Here is a 25,293-nt window from a genome sequence, read left to right as displayed (position 1 = left end):
ACACTCTAACCACTTTGCCACACTGGCCAAATTGGGCAAACAAATAAACAAACAGTATTTTCTTGTCACATCTATTGAAAACCCCACTGCAGATATTCACCTCTCCTGTTATTCAGATTGTGACCCCTGCCCAACCCGCAGTCTACGCTGACTGGCAGTGACCCTTCTGGATTTCTTTACCAGCCTTGTTATTGGAGATGTTTTAACTGGAGCTGTTGGGACCTTCTGCAACAAAACATGCTCTCTGCCACGAGCTATGCCCCCTCCCCACATCCCTGTATTGGCTTTCTGTACTCCATGATCAAGTCCATACCACACATTTAAAGTACATGGATTTTCTGAAAGGATCCTGGGAACTGTAGTTTGCTAAGGATGCTGGGAATTGTAGCTCTGTGAGGGGTAAACTACCATTCCCAGGATTCTTTGGGGAAGCTATGAGCTTTAAGTGGGTGTGACCAATCCACACACAGACTCACCCTTCTTTTTAAAGCTCTCCTTGCCCTACCATTCTGCCCTTATTTCCTAACATATCCCTCCTTATGATCTGTGCTCCTCCAACTCTACCATTCTCGCTTGCCATATGGCAAGGAAGGTGGAACCATGGCTCTCTTGATCTTGTTGGACTATACTTCCCATCATTCTTGGCCATTGGCCATGCTGCCTGGGATTAGTCCAACAAATATCTGGAGGGCCACAGCTTCCCCACTACTGCTCCACTTGTAAATGAAGCAAATATTACCCAGAATGCAATATGTTTCCTCAAATGCCTTGTGAGAGGGCCTGTGTGACACCACGTCTCTACCTTCAAATCCACCCTCAAAATCCACCTTTTCTGTTAAGCCAGAGATGGTGAACTTTTGGCCCTCCAGATGTTGCTCAACTCCCATCAGCCCCAGCCAGCATCACCAATGGCCAAGGATGATGGGAGTTGTAGTTCAGCAACATCTGGCATGCCAAAGGTTCCCCACACCTCCTTTACATTGTAAGAACCTTGGGGCAGGGATCTGTTGTTTATATGCTTATGCTGTAATGGCATGTATTATGATGGTGCTATATAAAATAATGATAAATTATGACTGAGCATGATCCAGCTGAAGTGCAATCTCATACACATCTACACAGAATAAAGCCACACTCAGTTTAATGGTACCTACTCATCATAGAATTTCAGAGCCTAAAGGTCCATAGCTCAGTAGTAGAACATCTGTTTTGGATGCTGAAGGTCCCAGGTGCAATCCCTGGCATCTCCAAGTAGGTCTAGGAATATCTCCTGTCTGAAACCCTGGAGAGATCAGCTGCCAGTCAGTGCGGACAATGCTGAGCTAGATGGACTAATGGCCGGACTCAGTATAAGGCAACTTCCTGTGTTCCTATGACTTTGTAGGTCAACTAATCTAATCCCCTGATCATTGCAGAATCTATAGTACAGGATCTTGCAACTACATCATCCCTGACCAGATGGCCATCCACCCTCTGCTTAAATACTTCCAGCAAATGGGAGCCCTCCTCCCCCCTCCACTCCAAAGAGTCAATCACCTCTTATTATCATTAGGAAGTTTCTCCTAATGCTTAGCTGAAATCTGCTTCTTTGCCATTTGCAGCCTTAAAGCCACACTGGTCTCAGTGGGAGAGTCAAAGAAGCACATGCTTTAGTCCTGATTCCTATACATGTCTACTAAGAAGTAAACTCCACTGAGTTCAATGGGGCTTACTCCCAGTCCCAGAGAAGAGTGCAAAGGTCTGTAGACGTAACTTCTCCTACTGAAGACAATGCTTCAGGTTGACTGGATCATACTGCTTGTGTTCACAGGCAGGCGTTTTCTCCCACCTCGGATCAGCTGATGACAACGTGTCTGTTTTACCTTCCCTCTGTGGCGTGTGGCTTGGCTCACTTGCTTGATTCCTGTGGCATCCAGAGATGCTGGAGCAAGAAGTTTGGACAGGACAACTGTCTGTTTTTTCCCCATCCTTATCCTGTGACATTTGCTTTATATGACAGGAGGGGAACCTCAGGAGCTGGATGCGGCCCTCCAGACATCTCTATCTGGCCCTCAAACTTCTCCCCAGCCCACATCCCCACATCATTCTCATCACTCCTCCCAGACAACACCCTTCACTGCCCCTACTTCATGCGCTCCTTTAATATTTTTGCCTGTTGGGAATGTCTCTTTGAACTCCCATAATGCCTCTTGCTTGCCTGAATGGAGGATAAGAGAAATTTGTGCAAGTGTGTGCAGAACTTAGCCTGCTGTATAAAAGGTGAAATGTATCACCATTTACATTTATACGCTACTTTTCTTCCATCAAGGAACCCAACGCAGCATACATGTGGTTCCCAGGCCCATCCAGGCATTGACCAGACACAGATCTGCTTAGCTTCAATGAGGTGGTAGCCTCATGTGCCTTCAGATCATAGCTTGGAATTTACGTTCATGGCTCCACCCAACTTTTGCCTCTCACCCTGCCCACCACTGGCATGATGTGACACACACACTCCGAATGTTGCTCAAATGGGAATGTGGCCCTCAAGCTGAAAAAGTTTCCCCACCGCTGCATTACGCTTACCAAAAACCCACAACCAAACACCAGCCATCTTTTTCCATGGACATGACTTTATTAATTTAATACCTTTAGGAATATATCTGTATAACTCTGAAACATCAGGCTAAGTATCTGAGGAGCACAACTGCCCACTTGCTACAGGAGGAAAAACAAAGACAAAGAAACAAATTGCATAAATACTTTTTACAGGGAAATAAATATGCTGTTTTAATCTTGGAAAATGCAGCTTTTTCATTGCCAAATCCGCTAGTGGAAACAAAATCCAAAAGGCCACACATCACACGAGTCAAAGAAATAATGAGGCAGGAGCAATCAGGGAAGGGATGTACCCAGATCTGAATTCTGTCTTGATATCATTTGCAGCTTAACCACATACAGTATATATACAGCTAGTGGCTTTCCAGTAACAGTGTAAACTCAAGGACAAAGGAAAGGAATCTGAAGAGAACTTCTCTTTCTCTAAACCGGGCCTGGAGAACCTGTGGCCCTCCAGATGTTGTTGGACTTCAACTCCCATGAGCCCCAGTCAACATGGCCAATAGTCAGCGATGATAGGAGTCCATCAACATCTGGAGGGCCACAGGTTTCCTAGCCCTGCCCTAAATTCTATCTCAGTTTTCTAAAAAAACAAAAACAGGGCTTACTTTGAGCATAGGGCTTAGTCCTGGCATTTATTTTCAATATCTGAATTGTCCCTTGGAACAAGAGAGGTAATTCTTTTTAAAAGATTGAGTCAATAAGCATGTGCAGAATGCATTTACTTCACCACCCTCTGGACAGGGCAGGGACATTTGGCAAGAGAGCATAACATTCAAGCAGGAAACCCCAGCATGTTTACATTGGTGATTTTTTAAAAGAAGGATTGGCGTGCAACAACATTTGGAGGGGCACAGATGTTGTATGGGCCCTCCAGATGTTGATATATGGGAATGCTAAATGTACAGGGAACATGAAACCAAGTGCATCTGAACTCATGCACAGTGCATGTTTCTTACCACTGAATAACTAAGTCTCACATATCTGGATTTAAGGAAAAGGTGTCCAGGATAAGGGAATGACCTCCAAGGAGGCTTGAGGCCCGGGCACTGCTCATTTCAGAAATTGAAGATGGGGGTAGCTCGTTGCCTTTCTCTCCTTTTTCCTTTAATTCCAATGCAGCAGAATTTACAGCACATTCAAAGCTCTTTGGATGAGCCCTAGGACATCTAGAATCGATCTCCAGTAGGTAGTATACTATATATTATTGACTGAAAGCTGGGTCCAAATCCTGGCTGTCATAAATCCACTGCGTGCAGTCACAGTCTCTAAGGCTGGAGTTCTATATCCACTTACCTAGAAATAAGCCTCATTGAAATCAGTAGGACTTACTTCTGAGTAGACATATATATGATTGGAATGTAAGGATGCAATCCTAAACACATATGGAGAAAGCCCCATGCAATACAGTGAGACTTACAGCTTGTACTGGACAATATGAGAACGTCTATGACATCTTGCACAAAGGTTTTATAAGGATGATCAACACCGCTCACAGCACCGTAAATGCAATGGAAATTCTTTATAATATGTATTTATTATTGCTGTTATGCATCACCCAGAGAAAAGGTCTTCCTCAGCATTTTAAAATTAGGTTTTCTAGACCTCATCATTGCAGAGAACAACTTTTAAAACTTAAATATATATTAACAATGAGGATTAAAAACAACATTGTGGTTGTAATACAGCTAGAGTGGGAGAAGAAGATGGTAAATGGACAAAACACACTATACTGAGGCGGATCAGATCAATGGCATCCTAAAAATGAATGAACTGTCCAGACGATCAAGGGAGCGCCAGGCTTGCTCCTTATGTGAAGAGGGTGAGACACCTGTTGATAAACACTGCACTCATGAAAAGCGTAACAGATTTCTAATTTCTGCACAGCAAGTATATCCAGGTCAAGGCCAGAAATCTGTTTTCACAGACAAGATTGAATCCACTTTACTAGAGCAAATGAATTTGGTTCCCCTTTGAATTGCCTTCTTGTTTCCAAAACTCCTCCCCTCAAAAATAAATAAATCTGCCACTGTGAGGACTAGAAACTTTTTTTTGGCCTTTGCCTGTTTCTTTTAAAAGTTGGGATTCCCAACAGTTTACCCACAGAGATGGGGGCAGGGAGCATTAGTTGATGGACATAATGATTTGTGAAATTGACACATGCGTGTGCCTGGCATGCATCTGGAAGTTGAAGTGATCTCATAATTCCATGTAGGGAAAGTGCAGTGTTGTTTTCCACGCACGATGATATGCAGAGGAAAATATACATGTGTGTAGGGTTGGCTCCAGATTTTGAGGGGCCACTTGGGCAAGGTGCCCACTCCCTTGCCACTGTCATCACTGCCCATAAGCTTGCCTCCTCCCTCTGGATCTAATCTGCTCCTTTGCCCAGACAGAGAAGACAAAGCTGCTTCATCTCATGCTTGGAGAGTGGAGGTGAACAGGCAGCAACAGCAAGAAGGAGAAGCCTGGTAAGGGGCGAGGGGAGGGGAGTCAACACAGTGAACCCCATACTAGTGTGTGGGCCTCAGTAGGTTCCCAACTATGCTGACCCTTATACCAGCCCTGCATGTATTCTTCTTTTCTACACCCTTGTAGGACAAACATTGTTGGCAAAGTGGCTCTGCAGGTGCTAAATGTCAGAATCGTGCTTCCTATGGTGGTTCCAATCCCTATGGCAAAGCTCCTCTTTGACCACCTCTGTGCCTTGTGTAGGAACATCAGTGGCGGCTGGTGGCTCCATGTCAGTCGGGCAGTGAAACCACTCCGGTTGTTAGTGCAAACTTTCAAAGAGCTGTCCAAGGTGCTGAAAGTGGATTCAGTGCCTCACTGATATCAGAGGCACCTGCCTCAACTGGATGCATGGAATATAGAAGCCAAAGCTTCATTTCCAAAATGAGAAGTGTCAGAGAGACATTACTCCCACACCAGCGTGTGGGTTCTCTGGTTATTATGACCTCTCATTGGGGAACCTAGGAAGCTGTCTTCTGCTGAGACAGACCATTGGTCTATCTAGCTTATGGTGCTTTACAATTTAAACCAGAGTTGCTTTGCACATAGTATGTTGGCAAAGGCGGGTGCCATGACATGGCAAGGAGATGTGGTCCATCCAACATGAGATGGCTGTGGCCAACATGTACTTGCCATGTGATCACTTTACATTTTGAGACTTATGTGTCAAAACACTTTATGGATGCCCCTGAAAAAATATAATGAATAAAATAGTCCTCCGTTTCCTAGAAAAAAATATATCAAGCACATGCTTTATTGAGACGTTGATAAGAATAAGCTAGCAATGGCTCTTTGGAAGAGCCTCACATGGCTTCTCCACAATCCCCCTCTGCTCTCATCAAAGGGTTTAATATCTTTTTTATATATATAAAGATGATTGTGTGCACAACCACCTTTACACACACCCCTGATGTTTTTCTGTTTGTTTTTTAATTTGCATACTGCTGCCTATTTTGCTGTTCCTAATAGAGATGCCTTTTCAAGGTTTTGCGACCCCATTTTTTCGTTTCCTGATGTAACTTGCCCCTGCAGTTAGCTGTCTATGAAGAGATATACATTTGGCACCGTGCAATATGGCATGGATTTTAAACTCTCCCTTTTCCTGACCAATGTGGAGTGCAGCCCAATAGATCATGGGAAGAGGAAGCAAATATATACCATTGACAAAGAACAAAGCGCATAGCTCAGGCAACACTGCGGCACAACACATTAATGCGCAACCCACGAAGAAGCAAAGTGTTAAGCACAGCAATTGAAGGTGTGCAGGTGAGCACACACCCTTAGAGATGTCACTCAGTTCTAAATTGATGTATGTTTGCTTTCACAGAGAGGTGCCAGTCCTTTGTCAAACAGAGTAAGGACAAGGTAGTCTTGAAGAATGTAGTGGTGCAACTGAGCCCCCCCCCAACCCCTTTGGCCATTTGAGTCGCACAACCCCCTTGCTAACCTCTGAGCAACTCTGCTCAGAGCTGCTTCCTCCAGCTCAATTTCATCCTGTTTCCCCCCCACACCTCTCTCATCCAACTACCTCAAGGAGAGTCTGAGAGCTTTTGGCTGCATCAGCTCTGAACCTCCAGCCGGGGCAGCAACTGTGGCTGTGGCCACCCCTCACCCCGCCCCTGCTCACTCTGTTCCATTTTGATCCCGTTGCCATCAATAAGGGGAAAGTGGGTCTTGCAAAAACAAAAACTCCGCTTCTAGGCTGGGCCTTGCCAAAGGCCCTCAGCTAGTAGGAGTTCTCGAGCTCCGGCTGGTTGGCCTTACTGCCCCTGGCCCTGGAGAGGCGTGACTTTTTGTTGTTCTGAGGCGGGGCAGTCTCTTTGCTGAAGTCCTTGAGCTGGGACCGGTTGTGGGAACGGGTGTACCGTTTGCACTTGCAAGATGTGATGGTTCTAATCTTGATAGTCCGAATGTCCTCGTCGGGGCAGGCTAGCTGGATGCGCTGGGAACGATTGTGCGCTGGGATGCAGCGGTAATCCAGAGCGTTCTGCCGCCACCATTTCCCCTTGCCAATTGAATTGGGAAGGAGGTGGGATGGAAGGCATTGACCAGAGCAGACCAGCTCCCTGATTGGTTTGATGCTGCGGCATGGGCCTTCAGTGACATAGCGGGTTGAATACATTTCCCGGCAGCTGAACTTCAATGGTTCTAGAAAGAAGGAAGTATGAGTTATTTAGAGATCAGAGGCACATTAGCATCAGAGCCATTTTGTGCCAAAGAGGGAGCCAATCAAACCATCTGGGATGACTTGACTGAGCACATCAATGCAAAACAGCTATGGGGAACTTGCAGCCCTCCAGGTATTGTTGGATTGCAGCTCCCATGAGCCCTAGTCAGGGGATGATGGGAGTTGTAGTCCAGCTACATTTGGAGCGCCACAGCTTCCCCACTCCTTCCGTATACAGAATTTAGTCTCATCTGTCTGGAAGCAACAGGACATTTAGGCTGTGTACACATGACATTTTATTCTACAATCAATGGAGATTGAATACTTGTTTTTCTATGTAGTCCACACACAATGTAGATCTGCTGCACATTTTTTGCTCCTGAAAAGCACTTCATGAGAAACAGGTTTCATTCTGAAAATAAAAGCTCATTGCAGGTTGAGTCTGCATTACCCTGCGGTGTGTCCATTTGAAAACAGATGAAAACAACTGATGTGGGTGGTATCCATACCTTCCCAATAGCATTGGGGTGAGAGTATACCAAGATTGCAATCACCACTTCATTATTCACTCACCTGGGAGATGCACAGGGAGGAAAAGGAGTGGATAACTTACTCAAGGGGAGGGGTTTCAAGGGCATATCAAGTAACCACACCCACCCTTGTGGATGCCAGGACCTAGAATCAATTCAGTTTAAAAGCGGCATATTAAGGACAAGGATGAACGGTTCCAGACTGAGAACAACTACAGTTTTGTACTACAATTAGGTAAATGTGTAGGCAGCCTTGGTCCAATCCACCTGCTGCCAGGCAATATCACTCAGGCCTTTACAGATAGATGGCTTCAGATTGTAAAGTCCTTGGAGGCAAGGACTGGTGACACTTGTGGAATTATCTGAAGTACCATCATTCTCTATTTTTTCAATGTTCAGAGAAGAATTCCTTTGCTTATATAACTAAAACTGCACCATCCATGCACAAATGGAAGGTATCAGGTTCTGGAGAATACCAAGATTTGCAGAAGAAGTGCAAAAAAAAAAGTTCAGGAAAAAACCCTAAGGAAGGGGTGTCTCCTCCCCCCCCCAAAAAAAGGCCAAAGAGGACTGAGCATCCTTGATGCACTCTACCAGTGAGCAACAGGCCATATTCGCACTATACATTTGTTCCAGTATTATTCCTCTTTAAACAGTCATGGCTCCCCCCAAAGAATCCTGGGAACTATAGTTTGCTAAGTGTGCTGAGAGTTGTTAGGAGACCCCTACCCCCTCACAGAACTACAATGCCCAGAGTAGTTTAACAGTTAATCCCATTTCCCAGAGAATTCTGGGAATTGTAGCTCTGTGAGAGGAATAGCAGTCTCCTAACAACTCTTAACACCCTTCACAAACTACCCTTCCCAGGATTCTTTGGGGGAAGCCATGACTGTTTAAAGTGAAATAATAGTGGAATACATGCTTGGTGTGAATGTTGCCAGTCTCTCCTGTAGACTTGTCATAAGAACCTGTAGAGACTGGGTGAACATCTGAAGCGCATCCCAAGGTATGAAATCTGGACAGGAAAGCTAGACTCCTGTAAAACACCTAAAACACTTGCCTGAACTAAAACGATCTTGTAAGGAGTTTGGCACTTTCTCACTTCCTCCTTTACCTTTACCTACTAGAGTCTTTGGCCTTGCACTCTTTTTGCTTTTGCCCTATCTACCACCCGTATCTACCAACCACTTTCCCCCAAGGAAATGCAGCCTTTAATCCTGAAAAGGTTGTCCACCCCAAACTAGATGTTCTGAATGTTCAATAAGAGGCCTGATCATAAAAGCAGGCATTGGACAGCTGAGTTCTCAATGAATTTTGTTGGTTACCAGATCTAACTATTATTTGGCAGGAGTCAAGTCAGCCAGAATTTCCCACTTACTGTACGTCCTGGACAGGCTATGAGCTCACAGGCCAGTTGACAAAGCCTAGAGGTGGCTGACCTGATGCGGGAACTGACTGTCAGTGGGGAGCTGGTATCAGCATGTTCCAGGTTTGGACAAATGAGAGATGTGGCCGGGGGGGGGGAGCTGTATCACTTCAGACTGATGGAGGGGGCTCATGGAGTTGAAAATTCTTTCATATAAAAAACTAGATGCTGGGGGAGGGGGGAAAGTGAAGCTAGAACCAACCTGCAGGCTGAAGTGGTCCAACCCAGAAATAGGTTTACCATCTCCTTGTCTTCTGGGTATGAATTAGGCCTTAGGGAGACTCCTCAGGACCTTGGAGAGCTCCTAGGGAAAGGAGGTGTTGTTCCCTCTGTGCCCAGAGGTCAACAGAGAAGTGTAGCAAGTGCAGTAGTTTTGCTACCTGCCTGCCTCCACCTCTCAGCTAGCAGGAATTTAAGGGACAGAGCCCTGCCTTGGAGCTGGCCACTTTGGCATTGCTAGGTAGCCCCCAGTCCTGCCGTATGCTTTATTTTCATCAGGATATTACAGGGATGTCACAGAGTCCTTGGTGACAGCTGGTAATAGAGTGAAGCTGAGGAATCAGATTCCTTGCTTGAAGAGTCTGAATCCTTCTTCACCAGGCAGAGCAAAACATCATAATGAAACTTGGATGGCTTTAAATGGGGTTTTGACAAATTCATGGATAAGCTTATCAGTGGTAACTAGCCATGATGGCTATATACTTTATGGGGAAGAGGTGTAGCTCAGACCTCTTCAAATACCCGAAGGGCTGTCGCATAGAAGAGGGCAAAGAATTGTTCTCTGCTGCCTCAGAGGGCAGAACTAGACTGTGGCTCAGTGGTAGAGCATTGGCTATGCATGCAGAAGATTCCAGGTTTAATCACAAGTGGGGAGAGCACTGTTGCCCTCAGGTCCTGCTTGCAGGCTTCCCATGGGCATCTGGCTGGCCACTGTGAGAAAAGGATGCAGAACTAGATGGGCCTTGGCCTGATCCAGCAGCAGAAAGCAACCATGGATAGTCAGATCCAACAGCATAATAGCAAACAGCCCGCATCACTCATGAATTTAAATCCCTCTTGACATTAGGCTACTTTTACAGACATCTTCTTCCACATGTACTCCCTTTGAATGCCCAGAGTCTTATGCTCAGGAGTGGGCAGAAGGCAGATCTTGATCTACATCTACTGGTAGCTATTTGGATGATGAGCAGCAGAGCGACAAGAGTTACCAGTTGACTCCCAAATCCACAACAGCAACAACTAAAAAAACCCCACCCTTAAATTAGGTTGCTGGAAAGAAACTAACAGTGGATTTTGTGTGTGTGTGTGTGTGTGTGTGTGGGAAAGGACTTGGAAACTTGGTTTTGGTGCTGATCCCAATTTCCTGGGCACAGCATGTGCTTGGAGGCACCCAATTCCTTAATTCTGAGCATATGCCTGCCTGGGTGAGCCACTATTTTGCACGGACTCTTGATGGGTGGACCTCTGGCTTCCACTTAAAAAAAAAGAAGCAAAGTAGATCCTGCAAGTCTGAAGTCTGCCCACCCCAATCTTATAGAACATCCTGACCCATAGCTCATATCAGAGGGAAAAGAGAGATGCAATCTCTGTATTTCAGGCATATAGGATGCTTCAGTCCAGGTCAGGGAGAAGAAGGGAATTTAATAGATCAGCGACCCAAGAATGGGGTAAGTTGCTTCTAGGGCATTTCCTAAGGCTTCATTTGCATCAGCTCCCCCTCTCATATTGTCTATGGGGCAAAAAACAGACACAAACAGCAGATTCCTTTTGCAGCTGTTTCCCACATTTGCAGCCCATTTGGGTAAAGAGTTAAAATTACTTATGGGTAATGGCAGGGGTTCTTACTCGTGGGCAGATCTGTTGTCAGGAAAGGAGAGATCCATGAGAGATCCATCCTTCCAGCCCCCATTTCTAGCAAGCTTGTGGGGAGCAGTATTACTGTTTGGGATGTGACATTGCAATAAGCATGGCAAGGAAGTTAGCAAGGATGGGCCAAACGGGCAATTTCAGTTTCTCCCAGTTCCTCGTTTTTCCAGTCTTAAATTCAGTTCTCTACATTTCCACATCAGTTTGCTATTTTAAAAAAGTCCTCATAAAAATTCATCTGCATTTAAGAGAACATTTTTTCAAAGCGGTTTTACCCATTACAAGGCATTTTTGTATGCTATTTTCACTAATATATGCATTTATATACAAACATTGTCCTAGTATATGCATTTTTGTACACATCACTTGGCTGGAGAACTGCATTGTAAGCAGGGGTGTAGTTGTTCAGGGTCTCGGGGAGTCTTAGACCCCTTACTTTTTTGGGAGCAGGGGCTCAGCAGGGCTCTCATGTCTCCAGCCTCCTATGAGCCAATCAAAGGAGAGTATGTTAGCCACTGAGAATAGTCTTCTAACATACTTACTGGTTCTTTCCTGCTAATTAGAGTGAATCAGAGTGAAAGGAGGTGAGCCAGCCACTGAGAAGACTCTTCTCAGTAGCTAACACTGTTCCCTTTCATGCTGATTAGCTCCTAGGAATGTCTTTGTTGTGAGAGAAAGCATTAACAAGGATCTCATTCTCAACCCAGCGGGGGGGGGGAAGAGGATGGGGGATGGCTATCATGAAGGGACCCTGCACTTCTGAATTTGCCACGACATGACTGATTGTAAGATTCTGAGAAGTGTGCATTTTGAAAGATGTCTCTCTTGTGTTTTCTGTATTGCTTCAGAAAGTGTGAATTGGGTACATTCGTCTTGAATGCAAACTGAGTCCAGTTTCTCCCCCATCCCTAGAAGTTAGCACATCATTCTGTCCTGTTGCAAAACCTGGCAATGGAGCCCTAACTGAAGGCATCATCCCAAAATACGGGGCATGGTTCCCAGGACATATTCCAGGACAAATAGCTTGTGGGGGTATAGTCTAAGAGCGTTTTCACACATGTCCTTTTGCAAGTATTTATGTTGCTTTCTCATCATTGTTCATGCAAAGTAGGAAACGGAGGAGAGGCATTTGCAATGCCAACAAACATTCTGGCCAACTTAGGTTTGATGTTTTACAAACCTGGTTGAAATGAGAGCCTTAAGTCTCATATATGAAAATGGCTTCGGAGAGACCAAATGGCTGGAAATGTTTTATTGGCCTATTGAGGGTGAAAGCTTTCGTGTTACACAGAGACCTTTGCCAGTCCCAAAGGTGAGGATTCTTGACCATACCCAACAAACAAGGCAGATTACAGGAGACAGAGGGCATGGTCTGGGCATGTACTGCAGCAACCTTACTGAAGCAAAGCAGGTCGGGATCTAGTCAGCGTCTAGATGGAAGACCACATGAGACTATCATGGTCCCAGGGCATGGTGGGAAGGCACAGGATGCCTTCCACCTTGAGGAAGCCAAGCAGATCTATCTGTGACTGGCCAGTGACTGGATGGGACACTACCTGGCAACACAATGCATGCTGCCTTTCATTCCATCCCAGTGGAAAAGATGGGATAAATCATAAATGTAATGATTAAATAGTCATTTCAGGAGCCTAACTGCTAAGTCTTTAGCACCTGAAGTGTAGGAGAACCATAGCTCAGTGGTAACCATAGCTCTTTGCATGCAGAGAGTCGCAGGTAGGTTCAGCCCCCAGCATCTCCAGTGAAAGGATCTCAGGGCCGTAGCTCATTGGCCAAGTATCTGCTTTTCATGAAGAAGGTCCCAAGTTCAATCCCTGACATCTCTGGCATCCCTGGAAAGCTGCTGCCAGTCAGTGTAGACAATATGGAGCAAGATGGACCAATGGTCTGACTCAATATAAGCCAGATTCTTATGTTCCTCTATTATTCCGGGTGAGGAGAAAGACCTTTGCCTTCACCTTCAGACTCTGGAAAGCCACTGGGAGGCACAGCAAGCCAAGGCTGGGGAATCTGTGGCCCTCCAGACCTTGTGAGACTTCATCTCCCATCATCCAGCTTGCTGGCTGGGACTGATGGACATTGGAGTCCAACAACATCTGGAGGACCCCCGATTTCCCCATCCCCCATCCATGGAGTAAACAATATTGGGCTAGGCAGCCAAATAGTCTGACCTGGTCCAAGGCAGCTTCCTATGGGTGTGCTATCCTGCATCCAAAGGCGCCTACCCTTGCCCAGGGTTGGTTGTGAGGGCCAGCCAGAGATGCCCGCACACCTGAGAGTCACAAGTGGTCTTACCTGTCCTGCCCAGAACAACCTGGGGGTGCCTGTCTCCTTGCTGCGGCCGGTTGTTCATAGTGTCATTGCCGTTCTGGGTGTGCAGTTGCTTTGCTGGCGGCTCAGTATTCTCTGGGAACTCGGGGACGACTATCTCCGTGGCATCGTTTTTAAGCTCTTGCCAGCCTCTCCCGGAGGGAAGGAAGACTTGGAAGAAGATGCAGAAAGAGCAAAGAGCCTGAGACGTCTGCATGTTCAGCCAGGCAGCAGCGGGAAGGCCTGGGATGCCTCTCAGTCTTCTTGTCCTCTAGGAGCCTAAGCTGTGCAAAAGCCATGTCTCCTTTTTAAATTCCTTCTTAGAAACCAGCCAGCCAATGATGGGAGAGAGGGAGGGGCCAGGCGTGTGGGGGGTGGAGAGGGGGGTACATTCATGCCAATTTGTCTGCAAAGAGAGAGGGAGAGATTGGAGTTTGGAGGGAGGAGGAGGAGAAGGAGCTGTGGGCTGAACATCTACAAACTATGTTTATCCTCCTTACCCATTTTTTTCTCACTTGCTTCTTTCAAGGAAAGAAAAATTGGCAAGGGAAACAAACAGGTCGTCAATGAGAATTTTCAGGATAGATTTGCCAGACATTTTCCTCCCCCCCCAAAAAAAAGTCACGATTTGGTGGGTCTCCTTGCCTTCCAAAAGTTTTCTGAACATTTGTGAGTTTAGCTGCAGTGTCCCGATTAGAATCCTGGGATTGTAGCGTTTGAAGGGCTGTGTGAAAGCCCATCAACTAGAGAGGCAAACACCACCACCCCCTTCCTGTGCTGGGGAAGCTGCACACAACTCCAGACTGGGAAAATGATGCATCCAAGAATTTCAAGTGGCTACCATGTGCTCAACAGTTATCTAGAGTAAATCTAACCCAAGCTTAATTCTCTTGGGCCAATCTGGCAGGTGATTACCAATTACAAAGTCTCATCCTGACTCAAGGAGGCTAATCTATGATCATTTTTTTCTAGCAGAAATCCCATTTGGCAGGGAAGAAAATCCCAAGGGATTGAAGAACATAAGAGGAGTCCTGCTGGATCAGGCCAGCTAGTCTAGTCTCCAGCTAGGAAGCCCACCAGGAGGGCACGAAGGAGGCAATATGATATCCCTCTCCTAGGGTTCCCCCCCCAACCGCCTCTAAATGTAGTGATTGTGTTTAACCAGCATTCAGGTAGCTGTTGACAGTGGCCTCTGTGAATACATCTAGTCCCCTTTTAAAGCCATATAAGTAAGTAACCATCCCCACACCTTGTGGCAGGGAGTTTCACTGTTTTTACTATGTGCTAAAAAAGAACTTCGTTTTGGCTCTCCTGAATGTACCACCAGTTCATTTAATTGGAAGATCTTCACTGATAGTATTATGAAAATCTCCCCCCTTGTTCTCTATTGCCTCTCCAGCATGTATAATTATCATTTTATAAGCCTCTATAATATCCATCTTCATCACCTTTTTTTCCTGAACCTATGGTGAATCTAGACCACCATTTTTTTCTGGCACATTTTCTTTTGCTTCACTTTGTTCCATTGCTCACTTCATGCATTTCCAATGCATACGTACTTCTTGCTCCTAAAGTACTGAACTTGCATTTTTTATCATTTGTTGTTGTTTCTCAATAAACAATCTGGAATTTGCAAAATTGTACCCATGCACCTGTACTCAACCTGATAAGTAAATTGAGACAGCAAGGAGATCTTAAAATGATATTGTCATGAGCCTAGTTCATTTTTATTGTTTCAAAAGGAAGGAATTTGCAAAGTAGACACTAATGAACATCCACAGCAAATTCAAGAGCAAAAGAGGATCTGATCATGAGAATGAGAGGCCAGAAGATCTCAGTTCAGAACTGGGAAAGGCCATAGCTCAGTGGCAGAGCATCTGCTTTGCATACAGAACGTCCCAGGTTCAATCCCTGGTATCTCCAAGGTAGGACTGGGACAGACCCCCCCATCTGAGATCCTGGAGAGCAGCTGCCAATCAGTGTAGAGACAATACTGAGCTAGATGGACCAATGGTGTTAGTCCCAGGGGTGTAGTCATCCAGGGTCTTGGGGGGGGCCTTAGACCCCTTACTTTTTTGGGAGCAGGGTCCCAACAGGGTTCCTATGTCTCCAGCATCCTCCAAGCCAATCAGCATGAAAGGGGAGTGTGTTAGCCACTGAGAAGAGTCTTCTAACATGCTTCCTTGTTCTTTCCTGCTGATTGGAGCCAATTGGAGTGAGGTGAGTCAGCCACTGAGATGGCTCTTTTTCAGTAGCTAACCCTCTCCTCTTTCATGCTGATTAACCCTTAGGGACTTTTGTTGTTATGGGAGCAGACATTAAGAAGGATCTCATTCTCAATCCAGCAGCAAAAAGGGGGGGAGAGGGTGTGGCTGTGACTATGTTAAAGGGACCCTGCACTTCTGAATTTGCCACTACACTACTGGGTGTGACTCGGTATAAAGCAGCCTCCTATATTCCTAATTCCAGATCAGCCTTGTGTCTCTTTAATGAAGGGCTAGCTTTTGTGGGGAAGGACCCGCAAGGTTATGAACAAAGGGTCAAGCTACATGGGTTGTATTCAACTAACTTTTACTCAGAGTAGACTGATTTTAATCCATGACCATGACTAACCATTTAAGTGGGTCTACTCTGAGTACAAGTGTGGCTTGGCCCTAAATGCAGTTTTTTCCCCATAAGCAGACAGTCACAGGAGGAGGGGCTGATGCAGATCAGGATTCTGGCATGGGGGTAGGAGGCTTTGCCCCTTGCAAGAGTCCCAGTCCAGATCAGGAGGGCTATGTCTGCTATTTGCAGCGGGGAGGAAAGAACACTTTCTATCTCCTATGATTTTAGGTCACTATTGCCACTGAAAAATATATCTGGTCTGGAGGCACCTCCCCCACCCCAATAATATTTTGGAAGATAAAAGGGAAAACAGGCTACATATGCTTTCCATTTACATCGACTGTTACATTCTGATGCTTTTTCATATATTGAGTTTCAAGAAACTGCTCGGGTGTCAGATTCTCCATGTCCGTGCAGGAATATTATTTATTATCTTTCCCCACTGTTTAGGTAAAGCTTTTTCAATGTGCTTCACATGAATAATCAGAATCAAGCAAATGAATATGCAAGCTTTTTCAGTCACACAGAACACTTCATCAGAAGAACCACAGGAAGCTATGTTGTGTTAGTGAAAGGAACAGCACTCTTAACTATGGATAGACAGTTACCTTCTAATTGCCGTACCTCACCCTCCGTCCCTAATTCAGTTTTCGCCTCAGTCAGTCAGTCATTGGGTAGCCTTAAGCAAGCCACTAATCTCTCAGTTTGCAACAATTCCATCTGTGGTATGGAGGTAATATTAGCCTGCCTTATAGGATTGTTGTGAGACTTACTGAGATGTGCAAGGAAATAGTGGTTTTGCCTATTAACCCTCCAAATAAAATGAAACAAAATAAAAATTCTCAGATAAACACAGGCCGCTTCCTTTGAAACCCTCATAGCTATAGATTGTCAGAGCGCTGCCTCAGCATATGAACATGAGCTCTCCCTAGACATTGGCTTAGCTGCTGACTGAGGTGTCATGGAATGTTTGTGAACATCCCAACTGCTCAGACATTTAGAATGCCAGCAAAAAAGTCCTAAGAACAGATAATGTTGTGTAGTGTTGATGGGAAGGGGTTCATCAAGGAAGAGAGTATGTTAGGACTCTGAAAGTGTTTATCAACTGTTCCTGTCTGTGTGTGTAGGAGAATGGCATGCAAATGACATGTGTCTTTATGTCGACATTGTGTCTGAGAAATGTGAATGGCTTGTGCATTTTTGAATGGGGAAATGTGTGGCAGAGAAACAGGAATAAAAGATATTATATTCAAGAAAATATAACTTTATACTCCAAAATCCACCACTCTACTCAGGTGAAGTGGAGATTCACTATTCTTAACAAAAGATTGGTGCATATTTATATTTCCTGAGCAGAGTTAAAGTCCTTCAAAAATAAACTGTGTTGCACAAGGTCACAGTCACACCATATGTTTAAAGCACATTTATACCACTTTAACAGTCATGTCTTCCCCCCAAGAACCCTGGGAACGGTAGTTTACCACTCATGGTGCTACAATTCCCAGCACCCCTAAGAAACTACCATTCCCAGGATTCTTTGGGGAAGCCATGTGCATTAAATGTGTGGTATGGATGTGACCCACATCTGTGCCCTCTAAAACAAATGATGTCTTCTGGTTTACCTGACAGTGCTGGGCATGTCCCATACAAATGAGTCTCTCTCTCTCTCTCTCTCTCTCTCTCTTTCTCTTTCTCTTTCTCTCTCTGCTCCCAACTTTAAAATGACATGCCCTGATCCAGCTAAGGGACATATATGCCTTCAGACATTGGTTTCTGCATGCCTACCCCTTGCTGGACAAGAAATGGTGCAAGCAGGTGAAACTTACGCAGTCCCTCCCCTGAGCTGCATGTACATAACTATGATAGAAATCAGCCACAGCACCAGTCACCTTTGGTATTGCAGTGCCAGGGGAGTTAGATTTAGCCCCTCTGCCCTCCCCTTACTAAGTATCTTATTGGTGGAATTGCCAATTGCTTGACAAGACTACTCATGCACAGCTCTGGACGTTGCACATGTTTGGCTTTGGGGGGGGGGGCTCCAAGCACAACTCAACTGCTGACACTTTTCCTAACAGAGCATCAGACCCAAACACAGAACAGAATGGAACGTGAACATGACTCAGCAGCACATGTGACTTGATGATAAAAGCACTTCCGAGCAGTTACAAAGAACTTTGGCTGATTTACCACAACCTGCCTTCAGACATCTGGAGCTGGGAGAAGGTTGTTGCAAAGGAGGGGGGGTATGAAGCCTGTTGCTGTGATGCATCCATTATGCATATACACACACAGTTTTAAATTATAATAGGTTGTATCCAACTAAATTCTACTCAGAGTAGCCCCACTGAAATTAATCGACCTACGTTAGCTATGCTTATTACTTTTAATCGGCTTACTCTGAGTAGAACTAACACTAACATCTGTTATTCCAGTATCAATGAGGACTAGAAACCTGCACTTAAAATCTGAATCTCACACTCCCTTCAATATGCATCTGGAACCTTGCAGAGATTAACCACAACCTGCCTTTAGTCATCTTGGACTGGGAGAACAGTTTCCAGCTCAAAAGTTGTTGCTTAGGTCCCACTACTTCTCATTTTGGAAATTAAGCAGGGGTGGGGGATATGAAGCTTGTTGCTGTGATGTATCCATTACACACACATAACACACACAAACAGAGAGTTTTAAATCATAAAGATCTGTTTTTACTATACCACTAAGGACTAGAAACCTGCACTTAAAAGCTCAATATCTCTCACCCTTTAAGTATGCATTTGGAATATAGCAGAGAGGAGTGGCTTGAGGGAGTAATTTGCAGGAGGAAAATGGGAGGCAGAGAAAGGCTTAGCTGCTTTTCCATTCCAAATGTACCCTAGCTTCCCTAGCTTTTCCCTAGAAACAGTGATACCACTAGAGCAGGACTTTGAGGAGTAAAATTCTAGGGCAGAATGACCTCAGCAGAATGATCAGGAGGCTTCCAAAACACAGCAGGACTGGCTCACCACATTTTGAAATAAGACACATGAAGTAATAGGCATTTCTTTAGCTTGGCCTTTGATACTTGAAATGTATGTTTTCAGGACCCACCATATTCCTATAATTGTTTTTAATATTGAATTTTAAATGTTGTAACCCACCCTGGAACCTGCTGGAGAAAGGTGGTTAATAAATTTGCTACTACTGCCATGATCATCATTACTTAATTAATTAATTTTCTATCCTGCCCTTCCTCCCAAAAGGAGCCAGGGCTGCAAAGAAACGACAAAACACTAAAAACATCTATAAAACATATTGAAAACAAAACAACTTTAAAAACATCATAAAAACAAAACATCTTTTTTTAAAAAATAGTCTTAAAAACAATTCCTGCACTGATGTGGACTGGGATAAGGTCTCCACTTAAAAGGCTTTTTTAAGGGGAGGGAATTCCGAAGGGGAGGTGCCATAACTATGTTGTGTGAAACAGACCTTCTGATAAGATGGTGTCTGCAGGAGGCCCTCACCTGCAGAGCGCAGTGATCAACTGGGTATGTAAGGGGTAAGACGGTCTTTCAGGTATCCTGGTCCCAAGCTGAAGAGAGCTTTATGCATCAAAACCAACAACTTGAACTTGTAGTTATTATGATCTCCCACCTTGACTGGGATATCATAATAACAACAATAATAAACATCCAAGGAGTCCCCCCCTCCATAAAGCCATTAAATCCAGAATCTAAAATTACCTAGATGCACCACTGCCTAGAGGAAAAAGCTTTTATGGTTTTAGTACAGGGCTAGGGAACCTGTGGCCCTCCAGATGTTCTTGGATTCCTGCTCCCATCAGCCCCAGCAAATGTAGCTAATGGTCAGGGATGTTTGGAAGCTGCAATTCCAACACACCTGGAGGGCCACAGGTTCCCCATCCTTTCATTAGACCCAGGGTCATAACCAGGCCAGACTGGGCCCTTGGGCACCTGCCTGCCCACCCTACCTCCCTCTTCTTTCGCTTCATGCCAATTCCCTGTGCACTGCACGCACATGGCTGTCATCAACCAAGATGGCGGCAGGGGCTTCCCTAAGGGGCTGATGCCCCACCACCATCTTGATTGATGGCACACATGAATACTACGCTACATGCACACATTCCTGCCATCAACCAAGATGGCGCCGGGGCATCAACCCCTTAGGGAAGCTTCCCCCACCATCTTGGTTGTTGGCAGGTATGTGCACGACACGCACAGCATTCACAGTAACGGGAAGGGTAGGTGGGGCATGTGGACGGGTGTGCCAGGCTCACACAGTCTGTATGGGAGGGCATGGGAGCTCCCTCGCTGTGATGCTGCCACGGATCATGGAATGGGAGCGCTACCCTCCCACCCCTGAGGAGGGGACCTTCAGGGGTCCCCTACGGACCATGTGAACATTGCTGAGGGTTTTGGCAGACCATTTACTGATTTTCTGCCTGTTGTAGCAATTGAAACAAGCTGTGCTAGATGCAGGCTGATTTTTATTTGCATTTTGATTGCCTCTTTTGTTTTTTATATTGCATGTTACTGTGTTACAGCTTCCATTCCACAGAATTCAAATTGTAATACAATAAAATACAATATCAGAAATAAAAGCAATAAATACAGCTAAAAATCAGTATGAACACTGAATGCAGACATGCCACAGACCACTGCGATGAAGCCCACAGGACACTGGTGACCCATGGCCACAGTTTGGGAGCCCCTGCATTAGACTGAAAGCCACCTCTGGAGAACTCAGAAGGCTTGTTTCCCACTGGTCATCCTCTCAAATGATGCCATCAGGGGAGAATCTGGGGGCAGACATCCAGGTCCCCGCTCAGCGGAATGAGCAGGAGAGTCCTCAAATGCAGCTAGGCTGGCTTAACACACTTTGAAGACAACATACGTTTAGTGGCGGCAGCTGGCTCCATGTCAGTGGGGCAGTGAAATCCACTCCAACTTTTACTCAGAACTTGAAAGTTTGAACTAAAACCCAGAGCGGATTCCACTGCCCCACTGACTTGGAGCCACCAGCCACCACTGCATACATTACCATCAAAGGCAGGGATGAGGAAGCTGTGGCCCTCCAGGGGTTATTGAACTCTGGCTCCCATCAGCCCCAGCAAGCATGGCCAATGGTCAGGGATGATAGGCGCATCAAAAGCTGCCTTATACCAAGTCAGACCATAGGTCCATTAACTTCAGTGTTGTCAACACTGACTGGCAGCAGCGCTTCAGGGTTTCAGGAGATATTCCTAGCCCTGCCTGGAGATGCCAAGGGCTGAACCTGGGACCTTCTGCATGCAAAGCAGATGCTCGATCCCTGAGATGCAGCCCTTCAGTGACATCTGGAAGGCCACAGGTTCCCCACCCCGCTGTTGTAGATGCATTTGCATGGAATGTCAAGGAGTGCTTCAGCCTTCGTTAGCAGCTGCCTGCGCCTTCCTTGTTCCGAAACATAGGCTCACCTGCACCTCCACCGGAACTTGTCCTGCTGTTTTGCATTATATCCGCACTACATTTCCAGCTGAGATCCTAAAAGCAGATGTTTAATTTGCTCAGTTTCTCCCCTTCTGTCTCCTCTGTTCATCTTGCCCCAGACAGTTTCCCTTGCGTTTATTTATCTGGGATTGTCCCCCCCTTTCCTGTTTTCTTCATGAATGGGGCTCCCTGTTTGTCCAACGCTTCTCCGGAAATCGTCCACTGATATAAAGCATCACTGTGGCCAGCTTTACTTGGATATTTAAGCAAACATTCCATCCCCATTGTTTCCTTTTCCCTATAGGGGCCTTTTCTGCAAAGCTCTTGCCATAAGAACTTAATTGCAGAAGTCTGGAGGTGATGTGGAGCCTGGAGCCTGAGGTGCCTCCTCCAGCCGAAGTAGGTGTCTCATTTCACTCACTCATACAAACCTCAGGAACGTTTAACATGCCCTGTGGGCCTTTTATTCACAGTGGCTCGTTTCCCCAGAAACAGACTCAGACACACTTTGTTCTTTCTTTATTATGATTTCACATGTTCCAAGGCTGAGCATTCAAAACAGGTTTCAGAGGCTGGACCTTATCTTAAAAACATGAGCTGTCATTTAATCCTGCAGCACGCCTAAACAATTTTGCATTTCCATGCAATTTAGTGGTATTTATGTCACCACCAGAACCAGTTTTACTTTCTCCAGAGTATTTGTGAGAGGAAAGTTAACTACACTCATAAATCTACCAGTTAGGAATTTTTAAAAAGAAAACTGCCCAGTATACTCCAATGCCCTTGAGCAATGTTCAATTAATTCTACTGCACTGAGATAGCAAAGCAATTTAAATGGATGCCAAATGGGGCAATAATTGTCATTACACAGCTACTCCAGCACAGATGGGAAGTAGAGCAGCCAAAGTAAGGTTTATTAGGGCCTTTAGAGTCCAACAAAGTACTTTAGGCAGAGTGCCCATAGAGGTAAGCCCTTTGTTAAGTGAGAATTGTACTGTTTCTGACCAAATTGTGATCTACCAAGCTGAAGGTAGCCCACTAGCTATATGCCCACCAGGGATTTTAAGAACACAACAACATCCCTGTTTTGGCTGCCTGTGCAGGACTACAAAAATCAGTTGCCAAGCCACTGGCAGACCACAACATGATGTGCTGTGGTATGCTTGGTGCTCCCCAAAGTGTTGCAATGCTGCACAAATTATTGCTGCTCTGCAAAACCAAAGCAGGAAGCAGGGGTACCACTGTATAGACTATAGACAAACCTTCAGTGGTGGATGGGTTCCACGACAGTGGGGCAGAGGAATCCGCTCCGGGTTTTAGAATGAACTTTCAAGGAACTGTCCAACCTTGGACAGCTCCTTGAAAGTTCAGCCTGAAACTCAGAGCCAGTCCCCTTCTTCCACTGACACGGAGCCACCACTGCAAATCCTCCAGGTTTTTCTGCCTCTAGGAACATCGGAAGCTGCCGTACACTGAGTCAGACCTACAGTTCATCTTAGTAACATCTACACCAGTAGTTCCCAAACTTTGGGGACCATTTGAAAACTGGAGAGGGTCTTAGCAGACCATTTCGTGATTTTTCTCCCATTGTAGCAGTTGCAGTGCACAGTACTAGATAGCTTTAATTGTATTTTTATTGCTTCTTTTGTTTTATTTTTCTATTCAGCTGTCATAGAGGAAAATACAATAAATAAAAGAAGCAATGCAAATTAAAAATCATTATATTTAATGTGGACACTACACAGACAACCTGAATGAAGCTCACAGACCACCGTTTGGGAACATCTGGTCTGCACTGACTGGTGGTGGCTCTCCAAGATTTCAGTCAGGGGCCTTTCCCTGCTCTGCCTGCAGATGCCAGGGATCAAACTGGGGACCTTGGATATACAAAGCAGATACACTACCACCGAGCTACACCCTTCCCCAGTTTGTGATTTTTTAATCAAGGTGAGAAGTAAACTTGGCACGGATGTAGATTGTTTCAAAGAGTGCTCCTAGCAAAAACATTGGCTCCGATGGTTTCCTCCCAATGCCAATAGCAGCTTCCGAGGGGTTTGTTTTTTTTAATGAGGATCAAAGAATGGTGGAAAGGGTTAAACTCCCCTTCCCTGTTTGCTGCAGTCCTGATCATTATCACCTCCCCTCTCTCTGTCCATGGCTGATTTTTGCATTGCAACTAAATGCACAAGATGCATTTAACGTCACAATCATTGTAAGCTCTTAAAAACAAGAAGTTGGACATATGTGGTAAAAAAATAAAAATGGGTCTAATGTTGAGGTAAAGAGTGAGTCCTGGATCCAAAAGAGGTGAAGGCTTCTGGTCTGGACTCACAGTTGAATCTGCATGTGTACTCAAAATACGTAATATGTACTAAAATGGCTTGCTCCATCTTAGGACCCCTCTATACCGATTTGTTTTCTTTTGGTGGGGGCAGGTATATTCTGCAATATGCCATAGACGTGCATCATAGTGCATTAGTGGTGGGTTTATACTGGACCGTACACACATCATTCCACTTCATTAGTTGTTCCGCATTGCTTCCCCATTGTTACTGCATTCTTGCCATTTGGAAGTGGATTTTTGTGCTATAGCACAACAGAAGCAGGATACTCACCCACTCAGAGCATTTGTGGTATAAAAAGTTACAGGATTTCAGCAGGAAGTTATGAGACACATGCTGACCGGAAGCAAGCAAGGGGCTATGACTGCCCCAGAACTTTTGCAGGTGCAGACAAGCACGGAAAGTAGGATTGCCCATAACTGCCCTGATGCCATCATGAACACAAATCATCATCAGTGCACAATGAGAAGGGCGCCCAGAGGGGTCCTGACTCCCACTTATCCAGGAAGTGGAAATTAAATCCTAGGACAGGAAACATGAAAGCAGAGAGGAATGCTTCAAGGGTAGGAGAAAAGGAAGAATCTCCTGTGCTGGAATGGGAAATGGAGACAGAATAGGAACTGTACTGATTGATGGCACAAGATTTACAAGCGTGCCTTGGGTTTGAATCCGGCAGAAGAGCAAGAGGGAAGAGCAGACTGTCATGTTGGACTACAATAAACAGCTGTTGCGGCATGTCTGAGCTTTAATTTCACTTGCAGGGTGATCACATGCATGGCTGCTCAGATGCAGGTGCTGTCAAGTTCCATAAGGCTAAGTCCCAGGTAAGTGTCTAGAGGGTAGCAATCTTACTTACCTCTTCCGTTTCCCAGGCAGTAAAAATAAATGGTAACTAAAGCACCTACTGGGCATTTAGGCTTGCATGCTTAAAGTGGATCAAAGGGCTCTGCTGCCCTAGCGCAACAAATCCACTTTAAAAACAGAGCATTTGCTGTTGGGAGAGGGGTGGGGAAATGCATTGAAAGGTGCGATGGGAGATAAATAGTATTAATGGAAAGACATAGAAACGCTCCGCAAACCAGTCAGAAGGAATGCTCATTGGCACAGAACAGCCTTGCAAACAAATCAAGCGTGGGAATTCAAATGCTAAGCAAATAAACTCGTGGGGGGCACCGAGTTTTGCAGCTTGTAAATCATATCAGTTTTCTCTTTGATTGCTTTTATTTTGAAAGAGAGAAAGAACATTTCTAGACCTCAAGGTTGTACAGATAAGCTGAAAGCGAGGTGCTGAATGGCCAGAAGGCAGGATTTCAGTGCCTTTTCTACCCTTGGCTCCTGCCTGTGCCTAGCAGACAGGAGACATCCTGCCAAATAAACAAACATGTGCAAATGTGTTTAATTTGCATAATATAGGCAGGTGGTAGAATTCTTTGCACAAAATTCAAGTTAG

General features: G+C 45.3%; 1 protein-coding gene across 1 annotated transcript; it reads right to left on the bottom strand.

Moving 5' to 3' along the window:
* Positions 1 to 2,609: 2,609 nt before the first annotated feature.
* On the bottom strand, positions 2,610 to 21,762 carry SOST (sclerostin). The gene is made up of 3 exons (XM_061590298.1): positions 21,489 to 21,762; positions 13,412 to 13,832; positions 2,610 to 7,257 (listed from the first exon to the last, which is right to left on the bottom strand). Exons 2-3 carry the CDS (start codon positions 13,641 to 13,643, stop codon positions 6,836 to 6,838), a joined length of 654 nt encoding a protein of 217 aa, XP_061446282.1. The 5' UTR covers positions 13,644 to 13,832; positions 21,489 to 21,762; the 3' UTR covers positions 2,610 to 6,835.
* Between the last annotated feature and the right edge of the window lie 3,531 nt (positions 21,763 to 25,293).

This window comes from Rhineura floridana, chromosome 11, assembly GCF_030035675.1.
Source record: "Rhineura floridana isolate rRhiFlo1 chromosome 11, rRhiFlo1.hap2, whole genome shotgun sequence".
Classification (NCBI taxonomy): Eukaryota; Metazoa; Chordata; class Lepidosauria; order Squamata; family Rhineuridae; genus Rhineura; species Rhineura floridana.
Note: the sequence above shows the minus strand (reverse complement) of the source record. Positions and strands in the feature narration are given on the sequence as shown.

Coding starts and splice junctions, on each gene's coding strand:
- SOST (XM_061590298.1), bottom strand. CDS start 13,643: ATGCAGACGTCTCAGGCTCTTTGCTCTTTCTGCATCTTCTTCCAAGTC. Junction 7,258..13,411: donor GGTTGTTCTGGGCAGGACAG/GTAAGACCACTT, acceptor CCTTCTTTCTAG/AACCATTGAAGTTCAGCTGC.